Below are 23,404 nucleotides of genomic sequence, written 5' to 3'. Positions count from 1 at the left end.
TTGAGCAAGACAAAATATTAATATGTAACATATTAATAAGACAAAATTAGAAAAAAATATGTTATAAATCAATCTTCTTGGCAATTGATCATTTTGATCATTGCGATTATTCCGCTGAAATTTGTACGGAAAACTAAGTAGTAATTAAATGGTGTAAACACAGTCAAGCATTCTCACCACAAAACACACCATCAGTGTTTAATGAAACACATACTGTTATTTTGTTCTCACATGCAACGTACATAATTAGTATACAAATTCGGTATTTGGTAGCATGTGTAACATGTAGATTCATGCAGGGAAGAAGAAAAGCAACGATCGAAATTACCCTCGATGCAGGAGTCGCTGTTCGAAGGTCACCTCTCCTTCTCAGCCTCGGCAGGACTCTTAGTGCTTTCGACCGAGCTTCGATTTTTGCCTGAATACAAAGGTCGCAAAAGATTGCAGAAAGGGAGGGTGTGAATTACCAGGCGGAGGAAGTGATAACGTTTTACAAAAAGGGTTTTTACACCATTTATGTTTTCAATTACAGGATAAATTAACGTGTGCTTATAACCATCACCACCGCCTGCACCCATAAATAATCAACTAATTTGTTCTTGATATATTTTTTCGCCCTTTATAAAATATTCCGCTATCTTTTCATTAATACCATTTTATTAATAATAATATTCCTGATAACATATTTAACTTATTTCCGTGCAAGGGGAAACTCAGTACGAGGAAACAAGTGACAAATTACAGATATTCCATTTAGAACCCCTTCCAATACATGCACTACCGATCGATTCCCTTCAAATTTTCAACAATTGACATTTCGATTACCCATCGTGACGGATTCTCTAAGTCGCACTTCGTGATTGATCACCCAACTTGTTCCGCAATTGTCTCAATTAATTCAGAATATCTTGTGAAGGTAATAGAATTAGGGTGTACCTTCGAATCCCTGATTGTCATGAATTTCTCGTGGTGGTCCAGTGGTATCCTGTCCCTCCAGAACGGCCAAGAGACATTGATGGATGCAGATATACTGCTGCTCCGTCTGAACCATCCAGACCCGCTCTTTCCTCATCGCCCAGACAATCCCGAAGATATCAACGTACTTCGATACGAGAATTTGCTGCAGTATTCTGTCTAAGGTGATGAAGGTGCCACTACGACCTACGCCGGCGCTGCAATGAACGACTATAGGCCGCTGATCGGGCCTGACACGTTCCCTAAACGCACGCACGAACCTCGCCAAAGTTTGCGGTGGGCTGGGAACGCCGAAATCTGGCCAGGTAGTGAAGTGGAAGTGTTGTATCACTCTCTTCACATCACCCTGCGGCACATTATTTTTTATCTCAGTCGGAGGATCGGAAAATTTAATCACCTGATAAATTATACATTTGGAAGAAAAGTTTGTTAAAACAAGCAATCACTCACTCTGCACAACATAAATTCGGTGATACTCCAATCCGGATAATGCGTCTCGTTGAGTATCGTGACGCAGATATCTCCGTAATAAACCGGCAAGGTGTCCATCGGCCAATAGTGATCGCACTTTTCTCTGCCTTTCTCAATGCATCTCGTTAGCATTACAATCGCCCTGCTGTTGCTCTCCCATACCATTCGCCAGAAATCGTCGCGAGTCGAATGCAACGGTCCTTGAGTCACAATAAACTCCCGTGGCGAATTGTGACCCTATTGTGCCATAAAAAAATATTAAAGGAATTGTTCTCGTTCGAACATAAAAATTAAATGGTTTTAAATATTTAACTGCTTAAATAGTTTTAAAAGAAATATTAGTTTTTATGTACCGGAACGTAATTGGCATTGATGTAATCGGAGCCCTCTTCATCATCGACAGGTTGAAGCTTGAATCTACTGTGATCGTATGGAAGAATATTCGTGAAGCGATTTTTCGGCCTGTTACAAGGCAAATCCGCCGCAGTGCACGGTTGATCTCTTCCGACGTGCTTCAATTCTTCAAACTCTTCCGAGAATCGGAAATCGGAGTCCGCCGACATAGTGCGATAGTGCTCGGCAAAATCTTCGACTTTGATGGGCCGGCTAAATGTAACAATAAATATTATAAATAATAATCATCTTATTGAAAATATTACAAATTATGATTTTAAAAACATTTCTAATACAAATTTTCTTCCAACACAAGCTACAGAAAAGTCTCTTTTTTTAAATTGTAACAATTAAAATTAATCTCTTGCTAATTAATCTTTGTAGACTAAATAACAAGTTCGTAGTCTTCAATTAATTTTATCTTAACAAAATATTAATCTAACGTTTGATCATAATATTTAAAAAAAAAGGTACAAAAGAAATTGTGCGTAAATTTTAAAAAAGATTGACTTCAAGTTAATCGACAATTCGATAACTAAAATTTAAAATTTTTTAATATCTGTATTTCTTGAAAAATAAATGTATTTCATAATCTTCGTGCAAACTTATTGTTAAAATCTCAATTTGGTGAAATCGAGATAAAATATTGTAATTTCTTGGCACCTAGTCTCAATAACGCTATCCGGCAATGATAAATTATCGGTTGCCCTGGTTTCTGTTGTTTTGCGACCCTGGCTTCTTCTCCTTCGCATAAATAGCCCGATGCCCAATAGAAACAGTAGCAAGGCTATGGCGACGGTGACACCGACTATGATGGCCGTGTTGTCCTTATCTGTTCGACACGCACAGCGAATTTTGAGTGTTACAATGAGTCAGACAATCGCCAAGAATAATCGCGTTAGATACGTTCGTTTGTTAAAAAGAAGAGTCACACTTATCACGCGGCGTGGCTAAAGCTTTGAACTTCCATTTTGAAATCTTACCTGCCAGCAGCAATCCTTGGGCAGACATGTACACGAAATAACGAGGCATGAATTTAGCGAGGCTTTCACTACATGCGCAGTGTGCCTCTATTTTATAAACCAGTTATCGCATCGGATGAATCGTTATTACATTATTATATTATTTCTACATACAATTATTATTTCTACAAACTCACATATACTTAAGTTTGCACTACTTCATAAAAGAGAAAGAGAGAGTGAAAGAGCGAGACATCAGATGCGTTAATGGCACGCGATTTTTCTCACGTCTTAAGACTTTTCACGCGATCGCTCTCACCTGTTTGAATGGGGAAGCTGTAGCTGGTGTCCGTAAATTTGTCCGGTGCTGTAAACGCGCGCACTTTCACCCGATAAGTAGATCCTGACTTCAACGGTCCATTACAGTATCCAATTTTGTTGTCGCAGTTCTCGGAACCGATCGTAAAGTCCTCTACAGATCCATTTTTGAAAGGGTAATATGGTTCCATTACCTACAAATTTTATTACAACAAAATATGTATATTATTGTGAAATAATTAACAGTGGCTTGATAGTTACGTTGAAGTAATAGATAGACATTATACATCTATTCTGTTGTATCATTGTATAATCTAGTAAATAATATAATAATAATTGATACAAATTTTCTTTAAGTGCTAATTAAATCAATCGTTTTCTTAATTTATTTATCGTAAAGCTCGTTTTTATATCTTTAAATATTTTCATGATTAAGTTTTGCTAAAAATCAAAATAAAATATCTAAATGAGACAACTACCTTTTTATGATTACAAATTTATCTATATATGTACAGAACGCGTATATGTATATCGTTTTTATAAACACCTGCATGATCATCTTCTTGGTGTTCGAAATTAAGCCGTTCAGAATATCCATGTTCATAGCTTCTGAATTTCATAACTAAAATTTGATCACAATTTTCGGTGCCATACATTCCATGATAAACTTTACTTTTACTTTGCTACGCAGTTTCTTTAATAGAACGTTAACATTGGTAATATCGAAGAATACGAAGAATCGGTCATAAGAGACCGCAGACGATTAGCTTAATATCCGTTGAACAATCCGTAATTTTCAAAGTTGATACAATCTGTATTACATTTTTATAATTTTGTACATTATTTTCAAATAAGTGAGAGAATAAATAAGAACTCGAGGTCTGGTAATAATGCTATAAAGAAGTCGAATTAAAATACATTTAAAGTTTCGTAAATTCAGAGTGCACCATCCTTTTTTAAATTTTATTAAATTCGGTTCACACACGCACTGCTTTTCTCTCCGCGATCACAACAACGTGTAGACAGTTAAATACAATTCTACGATTTAACTTTTTAAAATGTCCATGTCACGGTGTGACCACATCTGCGTCATTGCAGTTTCAGATCGCAACTAGATTACACGTATCCTTCATTCCGCACATAACACTCTGTTCGCAGCTCGCGGGCCGTTTATACGTGTTTGCGAATCTACGTCATAACGCATACATTTTACGACAATTGTCCATGATCTTGCAAGTCAATAAGTACAGCGTGTCATAATCTGCTGCATTAATTATTTTAAACGATTCTTTTTACTGCCTATTCTCTTGGCATATTTTGTATGCATTGAATCGAGAATGACGTTGTTAATTTTGCAATAAAACCATTTTACCGCGCATTTATTTTGTTATTTAAATTTAATGCTGCGTCAGCTTTAAAATATTTATTTCACATAATATTTTACAATCTGCCGTATATTCGCTCATCTTAAGAACAGTTTGAAATTCGATACGATGTCTGAATATTTTAATCTTGTGAAACAACTACTTTATCTCAATTAAATCGGCATGCTTCGTAATTACGACTATCGAGACTATGTAATAAACGAAAAACAAAGTTTACCTGATAGGGTGGCCAAATGCTGTAGGCCTGGACATCTCTCCAACTGGGCATCTCCAGTCCAGAAGCGTTCTTGCTATCGTCTTCGGCAACGATGATACTGTACGACGTGACCGCGCCATTCTGCTCGCTGAAGTAGTTTTTTCTGAACCTAATTTGGATTGTCGTGCTACTTCTACAGACTTCGGTTGGCACCACTTGCGTGGATGGCTTCGGCGGCGCCAATATCGGCATCTTCTGCTTCCAGCTCACCTCGGGACCAAAGCCGATCTTTGTCTCCGCTTGAATCCGGAAGATATAGGTCTTGCCAGGTATGAGAGACTTGATAACACCACGAAACTCGTTCGGCCTGAAGTCCTGCATCTGGGTGTGAGTCGAACCCTAGTGGAACCGCGAGAAAACATCCGTGTAGTTTAAAACGTTGCATAACATATTTTTCACCGCATGAAGAAATACGAAATAGCTTCATCCGTTACGATACGTTTCAGGTATTTTTTTCAATCCAATTAAGAATTTAATCGACTGTACTGGCAATGATTATAATCGTCGCGACAAATCGTCACCGCGTTTCGACCAAGAATTCTGGTTATTCTAAAATTGATGTAATTTTAGATGCTTATAATATAAGCATCTTAATTAAATAATTAAATTTATTGCGAAAAATATTACCTCAGCCAGGGTTCGAATCTGGAACCTCCCTCATTCCGTGACGGGTGTCGTACCAATTCGACCACTGAGGCATGTGGTAATATTTATCGCAATAACATGTATTAAGACAAACAATAATAAGATAGAAAACACCAATTTTCAGTCAAAGGTGTATATTCAAACCGAATTTTTTTCAAGTTGTATGTAAACGCAAATCTCTCATATTTAAAAAGGAATCTTACTTCTAAACCGTAAGTGATGCTGAATTTTCTAATGATGCCATTTTGCTCCTGGCTGGGCAGAGACCATACGAAGCTGATGTCACTCGGTTGAATGTCGATAGGATGAAACTTCTCCACTTTTCCTGGATACGATTCGCTGGTGGTGAAACTGGCGCTGAGCGGATTTGAGACTCTCAAGTAAGAGGATTCTGTGCCCGAACGTACAACCAATGTGAACGTATAATTTCTATGCGGCTTCAGATCAAAGATGGTAATCACGTTGACCGAGGTTATATTTTGGTTATAGTTTCCTTCCGTATTTATGTACTGTACTTCAAAAGTATCATACTCTCCGTGCGGGATGTCCCAGGTCAAGGTGATCCTCGTATCATTTACGTCAATCGCGTGGATCGCAGTGATCGGTTCAGGATCTAAAAGTCATATTTATCTTCGGGCTAATAAAAAGTTATAGTATAAAACGAGTGCCTGATCGTTTTTACGTAAATATTAAAAGAAGATTTTTATTTGCGCAGATAAACATCTATTAAGTAGATATTAGGGCTGCTATAGAAATATTGTCGATATGAAAGAAAGTACGAAATGTTATAATGTCATATTATTATTTTTATTTAATTCCTTCACTGCGATCTTTTCACAGTTATCATTAAAATAATTACGATGTTATATCACAAAACAATATGCAGGTATAGTATTTTAAAAGAGAAAATATAATGGTACCACGCTTTTAAGTGGACTATTTGTAAATTCGTACGGTCTTTAAGTACGTTACGTTAGATACGGAATAAAAAATTCCATCCCTTTTTACTTTACAACAACAATTTAAGCAAATGCAACGTTCACTCGTGTATCAATTACATTAGCGTTTAATCTTCGAGAATTGTTTTAACACACGCTGTATCGCGTGGATACTCACAGAGTCGGTCTTGCCGGAGGAGAGGTCTGCTCTCCACATTATCGCTTACTGTCCAAACAGTTACGTTGTACAGTCTGCCAGGTGTTAATCCAACAAATGAAACCTTGGTGTCAACGTCATCCACCATACGCTCCTTCGTGGTGTTATTCTCATCGCTAATCCTGAACCGGTATAGATCGAACCTTGAAGACTGAATCGGCGTCGGCGTATATCTCAACGTCAATGTTCCTGGTTGATCCCGATCGACCACTACGACGACTTCGGACTGGATCAGTGGCACTAGATTTCAAAGTTTCGTTTTTGTTTGCCTAGTTACCAGTCGACCTACCATGATCTTAATCACGTCCTTAACTGCCCGTCAGACTTCGAACGAAATCGTTAAGTAGATACAAAATTCTGACAAACAAATGTAGTAGAAATATGTAGTGGAAAGCACATGATAATATGAGTAAGATTAATAACTGGCAGTTAGGATGTCGTATATCCGTTAGCATTCATGCGAAATTTGTTAATTAGCTGTTAAACAGCGGAAAATAATGGATTAATATAACTTCGCTCATCATCGCTGACAAGTGAAGCTGATGTACTCACTCGTTCTCGTGGTTAAATTGGTGATGTCGCTGACTAGATCATACGAGATCGTGTAGACGACGAAGAAGTACTGTACTCCAGGCATCAGGTCGCTCACCAGGATCCTCTCGGTTTGCACAGCGTTCTCTTCGAAACTGATATCGGGTACATCGTTGGTCTCGCTGACGTTCTTCGTCCTGGAATCCTCTGGGTTCTCCACTGGCCACCATCTTATAACGTAGGTCTCAATACGACCCTCAGGCCGCGGCCATTCGAGAGTTACATTGGTAGAATCGATAACCGGAGTGATATTTAGAACTGGATTAGGCCCTAAAATGACAAGGAGATATATTGTAAGTCTGAGTTTCAAATCGCTGTTTATTTCAGTTACTATCATTAATCATTATCAAAAAATTATGTAATAATTCACGATGTACTTACTGACTGTGTGATTCACTTGTAACGGATACAAACTTTCGACACCATAACTGACGGTGTTCACTTGGATAGTATATTTCTCGCCGGGCGTCATATCCGCCACTTCCGCTTCCGTGTCGCGCACGCTGGGGAGTTTGACCCACCTGGGGTCATCTTCCGTACGATATCTGATGGAGTATTCGGTGAATATCGAATCCGTCGGCGCTTCCCAATGCACAACAACGGTGTTGCTCGTGACTTTTTCGATACTGAGATTCTTCGGTGGATGAGGTACTAAAAAATAATTCAATGAATCGTTAATAAATTATAAATAAACTTCTACGAACGATTTTGAATGAAAAACAATAACGTAAGGAACTAATTAAATTTATTACTTACAGACGGCTTGTAAGTAATCGTGCGGCTCGCTTCGAAGTCCATGGCTAATGGCAAAGACCTTGACCTCATATGCTGCACCAGGATAAAGATCTTCCAAGACAATATGCGATTCCGTAGTCAGAGTGGTCGCACTCTCTCCAGTATCATTTCTGTTGTGGGTTACTTCGAATTTCTCTTGTTTAGAGTTGACGTCGCTCTTCCAGGAAATATTTAAACCCTTTTCAATAGGCTTCAGATCTTCAATTACAGGACTAGCAGGACGTGTCGCTTGGTACAGGACGGTTTCGTTCGACTCGACTTTATTGCTAATTGCTTGAATTATTATGGAATAATTTCTACCTGGCAGCAGAGCTTCCAGCGTGACCTATCAATTTAACAATTATGTCAGAAAGTATATAAAAGAAACGAAGGCTGTACAGGATTTTTCTCATTTAACAATACGCTCACCTTTGTTTTATCAATCGTCAAAGTGTTACTATCACCGCCAATCGATGTTTCCACTTCATGGTATTGTAGCTTGTAACTATCCTGCGTACTTGAATTCTCTGGACTCCAAGAGACTTCTACCATGCCAGTTTTCTCATCGATCACTGCCCTGAGGTCGTGAACAGGTAGCGGCTCTATAAATATAACAAAGAATGAAGAAACAATGTAGCTGTAATGTAAATAAATAATTGCGCGCGCTATTTTCAGCGAGTACTGTACATATTAACGAATAGGCAATGAACACGTACTCAGAGTAACGTCTCCGCTAGCCGGCCAACTGGTGACTTTGCCAGAAACCGTCTTCACCACCACTTGATATGTTTTACCGGGCTCCAAGTCCTTGAACTCCCATCTGTTCTCATCGTCCCGGTTTCGCGTAACCGGCGCAAGCCTCCGATTACTACCGAGCGATATTTGATACTTGTCGAACTCAGATGTGCCGTTGGGAGGGTTCCAAAACATACGAAAGGAAGTCGATGTCACGGAGGATTTGTCGAAGGTCACGTTGAGTGGACGCAGTGGTACCGTACGATATTGGGCCGTGGTGGGCGCAGACGTTTCATCCTCGGAAACGGTCTGAACGGAAATATTGTACGCTCTGCCTGTAATCGGAAATGCAAACAATTTAGAGGAATAAAACGCAATTTTTACTTTAAATTTACTTTTATTTTAAAAAGAGTGATTTTATTTTTATATTTTGAAAAACGCTTTTTTAAGAATCAAGTAGTTTCTCTTCGATCTTTTGCCATCAGGTTTTTTCCTATTGCACAATTTTACTGCTTTCTAAGAAACACGTATACTAATTGTGATAACAAATTCCATTGCGTGTTTATATAATCAGGCGAATTAAATATAGACAACAAAATTTAACATTTAATACACAAGTTAATAAAACAAGTACTTTTGTAATTAATTCTCTGTTATTTATAAATAAATTATAATCTCTAAAATAAGAAACTTTCTTTGACGAGTCTGTTTACGTTCTATTAAATAAATAGACCTTAATTTTGTTCTTAATGTTAGAAAAGATAAATATTGATACAATTGTGAAATTTATTCGTCTTGCAACTCATGCACTGCTCTATTTACAGCAGATGCATACTTTCTCTGCGATTCTACTTCAGGTAGCTCCGTTTCGTGTGTCTAGAAAGAGGGAATGAAGTTGATTTGACTTTGATGCGCAAACAACATGAAAATTACTTGTTTGCAACTTGAAACACAATTTCTGCTCAAGATTAATTTCTCACGGAATGTAATATATTTTGAAACATGTAATAGAATTTGGTGTGTCTGAAAGTTCCATAATATGCGCGTGCGATTACATGATAGCAAACAGCTGACCTGGAACAAGTCCTTTGAAAGCTGCCTGTGCAGGACCAGGTGGCTCGCCTTCCTTCTCCACATAGAGAACGGATTCTATCGCGTCAGATGGATCTATGCTAACTTTGTAGTGTGTGTATATCCCGGCCGGATAAGGCGGTTGCCATAGCACCAGCAGCGTCGTCTCGTTCCTGAACCAGACGATGAACTTTCCCGGGGTGTTCGGTTCTACAAATAACCCAACGCTAGATACATCGATCTTTACGAAACATTTGTAACTCTCAAGATATTTATATACTTGTCGTAAAATTCCTGCTGGTATAAGCGACGCTCTCTTTTGCGTCCAATACGGTGAAGAGTTGAAGCGAGTACGTGGCACCAGGCGTGAGATCACGTAGAGTGTAGGGCACCGAGTCAACAGGGATGACGGTGGTCTTGGGATTTCCGGTATCACTAAAGCTCTGCGTCCGCAACCGGAAACCGGAATAATTCCCCTGGGCCGGAGGCGACCAATATACGATCGCGGTCTTTCCATTTCGCACTGATACCGTCAAATTTGACGGAGGATCGGGTGCTAATAAATTAAATTACATTAATTGACTCTCCAGAGAGACTCGGCAAATCAGGCAACTGTTTGTTTGTCTGTGACTTTGCGTTTGCAATTATAATCATACGGCGGTTAATTTATAAAATTACTTTTAACTATTAAAGTAAATCACCATGTAAAGCACTTAGATGATAATAGCTACAAAAACAAGTAGCCATATTTAATCAAACGCGTTCTACTTAATTTTATATCGTTATATCTTTAAAAAGCATACTGTTAAAGATAATTATTGCGTTAAATAGAATCAGATTATCATACGTGTTGTGATTGACGCGGTCCACGTCAGCCAATCGTGAAGAGTGCTGTTGCTATAGTACAGCCAGTACTCATATCTCGTTCCAGGCAGACCGTCCCTGAACTTTATGACATCACCGATGTCAGTGGCGGCTATGGTGGTGTTCGGCGGTGGAGAGCCGACGGGTGGGCTGTAATCCAAACGGTACCAGGAACCACCCTGGCTCAGATTGCCTGGTATCTCGATCGCGAGATCGGCCGAGTATGTGACCTAAGGTGAAACACACAGAAACCGCCGTTAATTCGCACGCTCGTATCATCATTTGTGTAATTAATACTTCCGCAGTAATATAAAATTTGTATCAACAATGTGTTTAGTACACGAAGGAAAGAAACTAATGAAACGTATATCATGCTATCGTATTAAATTTTGCTATTCTTGAACAGCAAAAATGTTCAGAGAATACTAATTTTATTTACTGAAAATAGTTTTCCTGGTACTTTAGGTTATTTCACTAAAACAAATTGATTTTTATTTTATCAGCAAAATAATAAAATACATTTGCTAGAATATTTCGTCAGCAAATTAAATTTTTGTTTACCGCAGATCTACGTTTTCGCGAACAAATTTACGCAGTAAATTTTTTTTATTTTACCAAGAAAATAAATTTGGATTGTAATATCAAATAATTGATAGAAAATTTAATTCGTTTCACGTCGAATATAAAGTAGCAGTAACGATTCTGCTGCAACGGCAAATTTCCTTTCCTCCGCGTGTATGTGCGTTATTAATTTATAATTTGATCCACATGCGTACATGTAAGTTAATTATAGAGCAAGGTATAAAGGGGCTCGATTACGTTTGAATAGAATTGGATTATGCGGTGTCCTTATGCAACAACCTGGTTCTATGAGAACATGCGTACGTCTAACTGTTTCGTACTCATCTCGACGCTTGTATGCTTTTACGGCTTCACCACGCAATGTCGTAACCGTGATCCGTGAGTCGAGCTCGTGTTAGTAAGGACCGTTATAAAAGCGATGTATCTTGGATTTCAAGGTTCCATCCTTAAAGATAATCAAGAAACTGAAAGAGGGTCATTTATCGCGTCATCGATCCCTCATCTATTTTTATTTCCGTCGATGTAAAGATAATACCTATGATAGCAAGAGGCTTGTGCCCTCTCACATATAGTAACGGTTATTCGATTCGGTACGTCTGATACTCGCGCGATATCGTGATTCCCACAGTGTGAAACAAACTCTAAGTTTATGGACGGCTTTTAACGAGGCTCACGACCTCCGTTCAGCGCTTCGCTTTCTCCACCGCGAAATATTGGCCATTAACTTGCGAATGCACGACCGTCCAGTCCCTTGTACCAAACGTTTTTGTCCATTTTCCCAACCGCGTGTCTACAGCACGCGTTTAGTCACTAAATCGTTTCAAATAAAAATTTTCGAAAGCCATTCAGACGTTATTTTGTCAAATTTATGGCATAACAATATGTGCGCGAAATTTTTGTGAATCGAAGAAAAATTGACTCAATCTATATTGATATCAGAAATATCTCATTGTCAGTTGGATGTGAAAGATTGAAATGATGGTTGTGGGAAATGACGCAAACGGTATGTTGATTTTAAATAGCTGTACTCGCGGCTACTCATAGCTATGAATTCTTATGAACTACTGACAGACAGCATATGTGCACGACATATATACTGAGAGCCAACGCGTTCCCAGACGTGGGAAAGATAGCGCACCGCAAACCTATAACGCTGTCGTTGACACGTAATAGAGAGCTCACTGGAGCTGATGTCCAATATACCATACCGTCCGTACCGTCCAATATCCAATAGGAAAATTTTATTTGTAAGAAGAAAAATATCGCTAGCTAAAATTCCCGAAATATAATTTCTTTTATTAAATATTGAATCTTATAACGAATTGAACGCAAATCAATCTGTGGTATATAGAATATAAAAAGCGGTACCATGGGGCAAAATCGCAGTAATCAAGTATCGATTAAGGTTGTTGGAGGAACAATTTGCCAGTCATCAATATCCATTTGTAACTGGCATGACGGGAAACTGTTTGAGATATGAGAAAGGAAAATTATAAATTACTTGGCTCCTCAATAAGTCTTAATGTAATTTGACATTTAACTTATTAATAAATCACGCACTATACACAAAAACTCGAAAGCAACTTGATCAGCTTGGACTATTGATAACATTACGATGAATCTTTCAACATCCATTCAGGTCTAAAGTGATGAAATATCTTTTCCTACAACCGTTCGCGACAGTGAGGTGCATATTGATCCCTGCTCTATCTCCCTCTAACGCAACGTCTCTTTTCCCACCTTCCCTTCGTTTCTCTCAATCGTATACCCCCCACAGGCGGCCTATCCCTCGCGCTTGACGTCGACACGGACGACGACAAAAACTCCTAATTGTACAAAGAAGGCACGAATAGCATGCCGGCTTGGCAGAGATAATCGGGAAATACGTGGCTGAGGCACGCGAGAATTTCGTTTGCCTCGTGCTTCGAAGGAAATAAATTCACTTCGTGGTTGGAGATATTTGCCGCGCGATGATTAAACGCGGCATGCCGACAACGTGGTGAATTATGCGGTGCATTTTATACAAAAAGCGAGGAAAAAATTTAATAATGGGAGATTTAGCGATTCGTCGTGGTAAAAAGGGATGTTTACATTTTTTACAGAAGTACATTTTGCATTTGCAAAGAGAATCGTCGTTGGCACTTAGAAAGTACTTAAAATACATTTACCTCGATTCTTTGAAAATTTATATGAGTAATACACAAGTACCAATTTGCGTATTTACATTGTTCGAGAAAAAGAAACAATTTGCAAATGTAATTATATTACGATTAAATCATTGTATGACACGCAATATCGCAATGTAAAACATATCTGGCAGGACCTATTCCATTACACATATCTGTTTGTCACGGAATTCTCAAATAATGTTGGGTGAACCGACGTAGTTGCATTTATGCATTTTTAAGTAAATCGTCGTGAGAAGAAAAAGACTGCATTCTAGAACATCCATATCGCGTATAATATCGCTTTAAAAATACTTCGACATTTCTTTCTACATAACCACATCAAATTTTGAAGGATTTCAAGTATTGGAAAGTTTAGATTATAATATCTATATCATCACTTCAATATGTCGCTTAAAAAATGTTTCGACATTTCTTTCTATCTGCGTCCAGTTTTAAAAAGTAATTTTTATTTTTTCTATAACCACATTTTACCGGAATGTTTGGTTTAAGTAGCAACGACGCGCGGCTTATTGCTTCCAGTTAAGATTTTGAAAGTAGAAAGTAGCACCCAGCGACTTTCCGTGAAGTATGCGTGGCTCTCGATCGCTATGTTTGAGGTCTAGCACGTGCGTCATTTCCGGTTGACCGTTGTCACGCGCCTTAGCGTATTTCCGACCTTGCGAGTGGTTTTCGTTCACGTTCAATGTAGTAGTACATGGAAGTAGGTGGAAGAGGTGGAAGTAACGTGTCCGTGACACCCCATCAGCGTCGCGTCCGTGACACTTTGCAGCTGATTTGCTGTCCGTCACCCTGTCTTATCTGCCTTGGTATCCTATTATTAGAGTACTGAATAAGTTTCCTTTTAAGTGGACATTAAGCGGGCCATGTGCAAAAAAATCTGTCCATATATGATAAGATTGAGTTGCTTCGAAAGATCCTCTTACAAAATTTTAATTTTTCTATGTTATGCGTAACGTTTGAATAATCGAAAGAGAGAAGCTTTCTTTTCTTGAATATTAAAATATTATTTTACAAAAATATTGATATAGTTTTTAAACAAGTTGTTCAAGAGCTCATGCAAGATAATATCGATTTCAATAAAATAAGTATAGCAAGCGTGATGAATCATGATTACTCGCCTTCCGGTGCATTATGTCAACATCGGAATTAACTGACTGCCTCCTCTACCACATTTGTATCATGCATTATCTTTGTCGGTGTGTATCGTCATTTCCTCTTCTCTCGTAAAGTTTCTATCAGCAAGAATTATTTATGAGGCTGGTAACAAAAGTATTAGCTAGGGATAATATAAAAATGAGAGATTCTCAGGTAAATGCCCTCGACTTGGCTTTGTCTCGTGCCGAGACTATAAGGGTGAGATAAATTCTTGTTCGAAATCCCATTTTGTACCATTTTACGCATTAGCTTACGAACGGCAGGTGGTTATAGTCGATATAGCGCGACAGAAATCCGATATTTCCTTTGTTTCAGTCACAAGCTAGGAAGGTATATCAAAGGTACAAATGTGTGAAACGCATTCTGGTTCACGAACGGGCTCCGAATCCGTAAATAAGTGAGAACGTGATCGTGCATAGAATATCGTGCAGCGGACAAGCCGACGAGTCTCGGAAAAAATTCCAAGCTTAAACGTAGGCAAACAACGTTGGGAACAAAATAAACGTCCCGAGGCTGTCCTTACAGCGGCGGTTTTAAAAATGAGGCCGTCTTACGAGCCCACAAAATAACGGCGGCAACAGATATTTCGTACGTAAAATGTGTTTTCTCGTTTGCTAATTTTGCAAAACATATAAATATAAGATGTGTGCTATCATCTCGTTTCTCCATGTTCTTGTTACGAGCGCACTCAGGAAAATATTCAGTGTATCGTAAATCCAACGAACGTTTTATTCACACAAAGAGACTAAAGAAAGGCACTCGTTTCGAATGTGCACTCGGGAGATTCTAACTAAGTAGCTTGCGTGCTTCGCCATTTTTGCCCCTTGCAAAACCTGTTGCACGACCTTGTTCGATTTGTGCACCGATGGCCTTCCCTTTCTTCCCTTTTAATCGCCACTCAATGTCCTCATGTCTATTTTTAAACAATTATATATATATCTCTATCTTTTTAAGCTCTGCTGGAGTCTAACTGCCTTCCGTTATCTGTTTCGCGATAATATTTATGTCACAAAAATGTGTGATGCGGGTATTTACAATGCACCAGGATGGAAAAAGCTACTGCAAAAGCTATTTATAATGTTCACTATTCGGAAAATTATGATATAAATAGCGCAAACCGCGCTTCGCGATAATTAATAGAGCGTGATTAATTAAACGAGAGTACTTTAATTGCTAATGGCCGGACAACTAAATTATAACAGCGAGATAAATCAGCGATAATAATGAAATGCATGTTGCTCTTAGATAATCGCTATACCGACGTCACGCACGTCTCGCGTGACAAACTCTCCACGCCGTTATCGATCGTTTGTCAAAACGGATTTGTACATTTCTAAACATTACTAAATATACATAGAATTTAAACAAGAAATTAAAAACAATTTTTAAAAAATAAAACACTTTGAAATGTAAATGTTTATCTATATATATTCGAATAAAAATGAATGACTGAATACTCGATTTTCAATCTTCATGCGCAAAGATTCGAATTAAATGTCAAGGAAAATTAAAAAAAAAATAATGTTTATTATAAATAACTTTTTTGTTCTTTTTCTTACAATATATTGTCTAGATTTATTTTACTATTTTAGTTGACTATTCACGGATCTCCGGAAAAATTCGTATACTATTTTAGTTGACTATTCACGGATCTCCGGAAAAATTCGTATAATTTAAAATCCGAGCAAAAGAATTATTCGACCGTTCGGAAAATTTCGAGCGCTACAACGTATTCTGCCGAGTGTGATGCGGCATTTTAGAATGTACAGCGAATATTCTATTGTATTCGCTCTGCCAGTAAATTGCTCACGGATGCGTATTGTACGTCTACATTTGATCGACCACAAATCGACCCACATTCCGGTGTATCGTCCGCGAACAAGCGCAGCGTTTCTTGCGCCAGCACGTAAACAAGCAAAGCTGTAAATTTATAGCCGGACGTTGCATTAACGCTTCTCTGCTGATTATGTAACTTTTACAGCATGTAACGTGCGTCACGTGATCATCCGTTACATTGTCCGCGTCATTGACGAAGCGTGGCACTGAAACGGCCGTTTGGGACGCAACAGGAAGAAAAAAAACGGTCGGTAATGACCGTAATGCAATTACCGCGTAATTGGGAACGGAATCATTACGATAATTTTCCACTGACGTGTTGTCGAGATCCGCCTGCGAGCAAATCGGAAACGCGACGGGACTGTTAAACAGAAATACCGTCTCGGTCGCGCAATGCGCGGCGTTAAAATCTCTCGTTCGCCATTGCAGTCATCGCATTTCCACAACGTGAACGACATAGCAAATCGACGAGCTTGACATTTTTTATTCCCGTCGGAATAGCTTTTATATTTTTAGCACACAAGCTATTTACAATTGCCGGATATTTTTATCGTTGAATTTGAAACTAATACTCGAAACGATAAGTCGGTGACTATGCGATTATACGAGCGTCGACGAAAAATCCTTATCAACCAGGCGCTCGTAACATTCCGAGCAGCGATAACGTTACTTATGTTTAGCTATCGCATTCGATAATCTGTTTTCAGTATTATTTCTTCTTGCACTCATGTGACAACGAAAATACAGCGTCTTTTAAAACGGTAGAAATGTTAGCCTCGATGAACGCAGCGAAAAATGTGCTTCTGGAAAACAACGGCGAAATAATATTGTCCAATGAGCAATATGTCACGTACATGTTAAAAACAAACGACGTATTTTACGATAATGTGTTCGGCCAATTTTTTCTTTCCAAAGAAATGATAAATGCGGCGTGTCATATCGAGCGTAATATAACGCTTCATTAATTGCTTGGCAAATCGCTTTGACGTTTTTTGTAGGAACAACTAAAAGATCCGGTCGAGAAAAGACCGGTTGTGAAAACGTTTCCATGTTAAACAGAAATTGAAAAATATTTCGCCGTCGTTCAACATACTCCGCGTTTTATTAATCATTATAGATTTAATTTGTTAATTAATTTTTTTTCTTTCTCAAAATTTAACAAAAATAAACATGAAAAGATACACGTTGATATATATGTGTAATGCGACCATGTTTCTGCACCCTAAAATAATTAACAATTGCAATTGTTTGTCAGCAAGTAATTGCTGGACATATGTTTGCAATTATAGATTGAAGATGAGCCACGATGCATCAGGTGAATGGTATGCTAATCGCATTGTACTCTTACATGTATATAAATGTTATGCAAATGCATCATTGCTGCATGTGAAATGTATTTTTTTTGGTTCTTGAAGTTTTCATCGACAACAGAGATGCACACTAAGTAAAGAAATCACTTATTATAATTATTAATAGCTAGCGAATGCAGAAATGTTGTTTTCCCGTAATAGCTGGCATTGTTAGAATTTCATTCCACTAAAGGAATTTACTACCTCAAGCTTATCTGCGAGTACTAATAGTTTCCGAGAGAAACATCAACTACAACTGTCGTGAAATAAAAAAGTAATTTACACGAAGCGGACAATTATATCTGCCAAAAAATTACTGCAATTCGTCGAATCTATCAGTTATATAACGAAGGAGTTGCATTTATCTGGTAAAATCAGCCTCTGGCGAAGATTTATCTCGAGCCGCTTACAATTAGTTATTCATAGCTGCGATTCTCTTGATTGTTGCTATCAAAGAAAAAAGATATGATAGCATCGAAGATGCATCTGGCAATAACATGGCATTTGCATAAATTCCATCTTCGTCCCGATCCGATATTTTTCATAGTAACAATTCGACGTGCACCTGCCGGTGCGCATTCAGTACACCGTAGGATAAACCTAGATAAGATCCGCGTACACTTAACGATCTCGCTTCCTGTTTACCAAATGCCTGCGGCTTCTCGACGGTAATTCGAGTCTTTGCGCGGCCACGGCGAATCGCTGTGAAAAAGTATTTACCTGCGCGCGAGGTGATTGATGATTGCGTAACTCGAGATACAGACGTTGTAGGTGATCGTTAGGTCGCTCGCCAGGCTTGGATGCCTCTACCTACGTACCGAAAGTCTAGAGAGTGCAATATCTCACACAGTGATAATATCCTATCGGATTTATTTGCGTTAGCATGATCGTGGCGATTCTCTCTCCAAATGCGAAACAAAGGAGCATAGTATTGTGCGCTTCTTTTCTAAAAAGGACAACCATTGTATAAACCATGTAAAATAAGAAGTTTCAATGTTTAAATAAAGCCAAATAGAGATAATAAAAATATTTGAAGGGCATCGTAAAAACATCTGAGAAATGCTCTGAGTTTTTTTGAGACTTCAGTTGTGGTTATCAAAAGAGAGTTGGTGAACTTTTAACTTTCTGGCGACAGCAACTGGCAATCGGCAACCGAAAATAGCACTTTTTAACCAGTAATTGCAGCTATCCTTCGCGACTGACGACGGCTACGCGACGGTGCGTTTGCGACATATTGGCTGCGTTCGGTTTGGGTGCTTTCGTGCTGTGAAAGCATCACTCCATCTTTTTTCAACATATAATGAGCAATTAAGATAGACTGACGCTTTCAGCACGAAAGCGCCCAAAGCAAACGCAGCCATTGTAGAATGGCCTTTATTCGCACGGTCGTAATATTACTTAAACGATTTTTTGCGAATTATTTATTCGAATGAGTTGATGCGAAAATATGCAGCCGCTTGCGGCGCCCGTCGGTCGCGATCGTTTCTTACATTTTAAAATCAGATATCTGTCAAAATGACGTTTTAAAAATTTTAAACGGACAGCGCGATAATTATTTACTTGAAGTATTGATATTCTTGGACACTGCTTTAACATGTATATGTTACAGATCAACGCAGGGATACAACTCCGCTGTTGCGCATCGGCCGGTGAGTTTTTTATTTCCATGTCGAGATAATGGATTTGTAAAAATTATATTATTAACGTAAGTAAAATATATGTATGAGAAATAAGATATAAAAGAGTTATGAACAGTATATGGATAGACTCTAGAATCTAAAATGTATTTTTATAATTTATGTAAATAAAAGTAAGGATAGGCTGACTAGAGACACGGGTGTGCTCGGTGTACCTAGTCAATCTCCCACTCCATCCTTACCTCTCATGTTGCCGAGAAGCCGTGGCCCCAGTAGTATCACTGGATAGGACTTTGATGCGTTTAATCGAGAAAGGAATACACTTCGCTGTAACTTGGTCATTGCAAACTCATTTGGACATAAACGCGTGCTCTCGGCTATCCATGACGCATTTATGTGCCGCGCAACTTTTGACTTTGCCTAATTAAGGCTTGCGTCATCGTTCTCGTGATTATATTACTCTTAGGGCGAGCGAACACAAAAGTTTGGCGTTTAACTTTTCAGCGTTACGAATCATTGTAAAATTGTACACTCACATGTATTTGTAATAATTAACTTATTTTTAATGATCGAATCCGTTTGTTATGTAAAATAATTGAAGATTATCTAAGATTTTATTTTTAATATATAAAGAATTATTAATTATTGAGATTACTGAACGATCTAACTAAAATAACAATATAGTATCTAATACTTTGCATCATTAATGAGCAATCATGATATAAATTGCAATTTGTATTGTAAAGCTGTTTAGAAACAATTATCGCCGATCTTTTAGAAAATTTTATACGTTTTGAATATAAATTAAAAGTAATTAATGTATCCGGGATTTGTTGATTCGCATGATAAATGAACGCTTCTCGGACACGATATCGCGATTTCTATTTTTACATCCGGATGGCCGTTTTGAATAAATGTGTCTGCGAATTTGTAAAAGTTCAGTCGTGACCTTTAATTAAAATTCATAAAAAATTAACTCCTATGTATTTCGAGGAGACTTTTTAATTAATAACGACGTGTGAGTTTGACAAATAATACAATAATGCATGAGGGAACTATTGCAGTGCTTTACGGTAAGTAACTCTAACTTTTAATTGCCAATGGATTGATCTATGATTTATCTATCTATGTAAATATTAACATCTGCAAAGATATATGCGACCATACCGACAATATTCTATGGATTATTTGTTAATTGCATTTGCTAATACGATAATTTCATTTCAATGATGTATTTTGCTACATGTTTTAGCTATAATTATAATTAGCGAAATTGGGCTTTAGAAATAACAGGGAAACGTAACAATATTTGTGTACCGATATAAAACCGTTTTGATTCGCTCTAAATCAACACACCACAATTAAACGAACTCAATCGCGTGAACTTCTTATGTCTGCACATAAATTTCTGCAATGCGTATTTTTACGTTTTTTGATATTTCTGTCAGATATTGAATCATACTACGTCTTACGATACGATAGTATTAATGTATATTAATGCAAAAAATTGAGAAAAAGCATTCTTTTCATCGTAAACATGGAGAAAAGGAATTTTGTTATCGCAGCGAAAAATCGCTGCTACTGCATATCTGACGTGAAAGCGGCCAAAGATCGTTATCATTACTAATTATTCGATATTACAACAGAACCTCGTTTTGTTAGTTTTGTAAAAAAAAATTTACTAAATGTATTTTTTATTGTCACAGCACTGTGGCCGATTTGCAGATAAAATAAGAATTAAAATATTATTATAAGATAATTTTGCAAATTTAGTGAAATTATTTTTCCAGTAAATTAGTACTCATAATCAAATTTTTTGCTATTTATACAATAATTGGCAAAATTGATTGCAACAGTAAAGTATGCTGCGCTAACTTTCTTTTTTCGTGTAACCAAAAATTTTGCTCACGTTTTACAGAAGTCTTATCAATACAATTACGCAACCGTTACTTTCTTGAACCGTTACTTTCTTGAACATTGTGAAAATTGAATGTATACACAACCAATAAGAGATCTATGTAAAATTAACTGCCTATCGTATAAACATCATTTATCTTTGCAACAAGGTAAACTCGAAGATTTTCTGTATAAATCGCAGTTACTACACATCGACGCGTATAGGATAAATCAACGTAGGATGAAGCAGGATGTAAGGTACAACTCGCTTTAATTAAGACGCGATCTTGAAAAAAAAAAAAACACAACAACGTTGCATCTGCAATCCTTGAACACAAAAGAGATGCCACCGACAGCAGAATGACGTCAAGCGTATGGTTTTCTCAATAGCGCGATGTACAATTTATCCAAATGCATTCGGACGGATGCGTGCAACAATGAGAAAGAACGAGGAGAGAAAGCAGGAGTGAAACTGCAAGTGTATTCACGCGGATGCGACCAAGAGGCAGAGGGATGAGTCGGGATGCGCCAAAAAAGCCACCAAGCTGTCTCTTTTCTTTTATACCCAACGACGTCAGAGAGCCGTGTGCGTAGTACACCATCACGCGTATTTTTGTCCCTTATTCCGGGTCTTTTTTACACGACGCGCGAGAAAACGAATGAACAAACGGATTAAACGCGTGAGTAAAATCGCGGATGTTTATTTGCACTGAAAAGCTTTAGAGAACCATCGAGATAATTGCTAAGAGTTGACATATTAATTATCTATATGGCGATGATAGCAAAAATATAACAAATTATTTAATTACGTAAATAATTATCTATAAAAGGAAACCGCGCGGAAAATCCGAAATATGATATATGGAGTTAAGCGGAAAATTTATATTAATAAATCTAGTTTGCAAATTATTTCTACAATTAATGTACATGATTTTGACAGCACAATCTACGAGTGTTTAATAATAGAGACAGAGAAAATTAATATAACAGTTGCGGTTCAATAAAGAATAGATTATATAAAAAGATAATTTAAAAAGAGAAATCTCACAATACAATGTCAAATCCAATATTCAAGAAAATATCGGAATCGTTACTTACGTAAACGTTTACTAAGAATTAGAACTAGGAAGATTGAAGTGAAGATCGAGCAAAGTTAAACTAATGAGAAAAATCTTTTAATATTATTGATTTTAATATTTTATATAATAAATAATATTAGAAATATATGTATGTAAAATTTATATTCTTTGTTTTTTAAGATTTACAACAAAAATGGAAAGATCATAAACTCTGCGGATTAGAATAAATTGTTCAAATCTTTTATTTTAGACTTGAAATATGTATGTAAATGTTACGTGTTTACTTTCTTATACATTTATCTAATTAGATTGAATTGAAACCTTTCAGCTTTTAACTCAATTACGAAGAAAGTTGGGGAAAGTGAGATCTGTGTGTGTGTGTGTGTGTGTTTCTATGCTATAAAAATCTAATTCCATCAATCTGTTATCATCTGTAATATTTTTGTATTATCGAGTATAATCCGAGTATGGCTAACATGTGTATTATACATAATTTCAATAATCCTGTTTTTTTTGTGCTTGTGGATTGCTTCAATTTTAATTCTTACACGCCATTCACGATAGCTAGACGCGATTGAAGGCCTCGGATATGGCTTAGACGAGTGAACGGTGATTCATTTCTCCCGTCTGCTCTATTTTCGTAACATGTGCAGCCGTATTTTCCCAGGCTAGTCCAGGATATAGTCGCACATCCGGATGAACCGTAGTCGTTTGACACTCAGCAGAGCACCACGTGCGGCTTGTCCTTGCCTTTGCGAGACGCCGTTTCCGGTAAGCCGCAACCGTGACGGAATAAAGAAATTATTAAGCTTACTATCTTCGGCTTATTTCGAGTGTCGTTTTAAACTTTAATAGATTAAATCATTATTATTCTTAACGCTTCAGATATTTACGATAATTAATATTTACAGACTTTTATCTTTATTTAGTAGTAATTACATATTAGACTTGGTTGCAATAATAATTGCAATAAATGTTATATTATTAACTACACTGTCTTAATTGTTTATTTAATATTCCAATAACTCATTATATAAACTATTAACTACTAAGCAATTTATAACGCGAGTATTTTAAATAGCGTTA

The 23,404-nt window shown here is 37.4% G+C and overlaps 1 protein-coding gene and 1 long non-coding RNA gene across 7 annotated transcripts in view; both read right to left on the bottom strand.

The window, feature by feature from the left end:
• Window positions 1–23,404, bottom strand: part of LOC139770494 (uncharacterized) — a 189,728-nt gene that overhangs the window by 4,323 nt on the left and 162,001 nt on the right. The window lies entirely within an intron of this gene.
• Ptp10d (Protein tyrosine phosphatase 10D) overlaps window positions 1–23,404 on the bottom strand; it is a 34,438-nt gene that overhangs the window by 4,323 nt on the left and 6,711 nt on the right. For 2 of the 6 annotated variants that reach the window (XM_071702472.1, XM_071702473.1), the window contains exons 3-20: window positions 10,579–10,825; window positions 10,012–10,287; window positions 9,735–9,941; window positions 8,642–8,995; window positions 8,355–8,527; window positions 7,908–8,271; window positions 7,533–7,802; window positions 7,113–7,421; window positions 6,522–6,800; window positions 5,609–6,018; window positions 4,722–5,099; window positions 3,121–3,313; window positions 2,823–2,837; window positions 2,503–2,671; window positions 1,800–2,052; window positions 1,426–1,683; window positions 937–1,321; window positions 329–418 (exon numbers count right to left, since the gene is read on the bottom strand). In XM_071702472.1, coding sequence (XP_071558573.1) covers window positions 357–418; window positions 937–1,321; window positions 1,426–1,683; window positions 1,800–2,052; window positions 2,503–2,671; window positions 2,823–2,837; window positions 3,121–3,313; window positions 4,722–5,099; window positions 5,609–6,018; window positions 6,522–6,800; window positions 7,113–7,421; window positions 7,533–7,802; window positions 7,908–8,271; window positions 8,355–8,527; window positions 8,642–8,995; window positions 9,735–9,941; window positions 10,012–10,287; window positions 10,579–10,825 — 4,602 coding nt within the window. In that variant the 3' untranslated portion in view covers window positions 329–356. The remainder of the gene's footprint in view (window positions 1–328; window positions 419–936; window positions 1,322–1,425; window positions 1,684–1,799; window positions 2,053–2,502; window positions 2,672–2,822; window positions 2,838–3,120; window positions 3,314–4,721; window positions 5,100–5,608; window positions 6,019–6,521; window positions 6,801–7,112; window positions 7,422–7,532; window positions 7,803–7,907; window positions 8,272–8,354; window positions 8,528–8,641; window positions 8,996–9,734; window positions 9,942–10,011; window positions 10,288–10,578; window positions 10,826–23,404) is intronic. The other 4 variants (XM_071702477.1, XM_071702475.1, XM_071702474.1 and 1 more) reach the window with 4 other exon arrangements.

Source organism: Temnothorax nylanderi, unplaced genomic scaffold (assembly GCF_030848795.1).
Source record: "Temnothorax nylanderi isolate EJ_2023f unplaced genomic scaffold, tnyl_v1.0 TNYL_tig0030_pilon, whole genome shotgun sequence".
In the NCBI taxonomy this organism is placed as follows: domain Eukaryota; kingdom Metazoa; phylum Arthropoda; class Insecta; order Hymenoptera; family Formicidae; genus Temnothorax; species Temnothorax nylanderi.
Note: the sequence above shows the minus strand (reverse complement) of the source record. Positions and strands in the feature narration are given on the sequence as shown.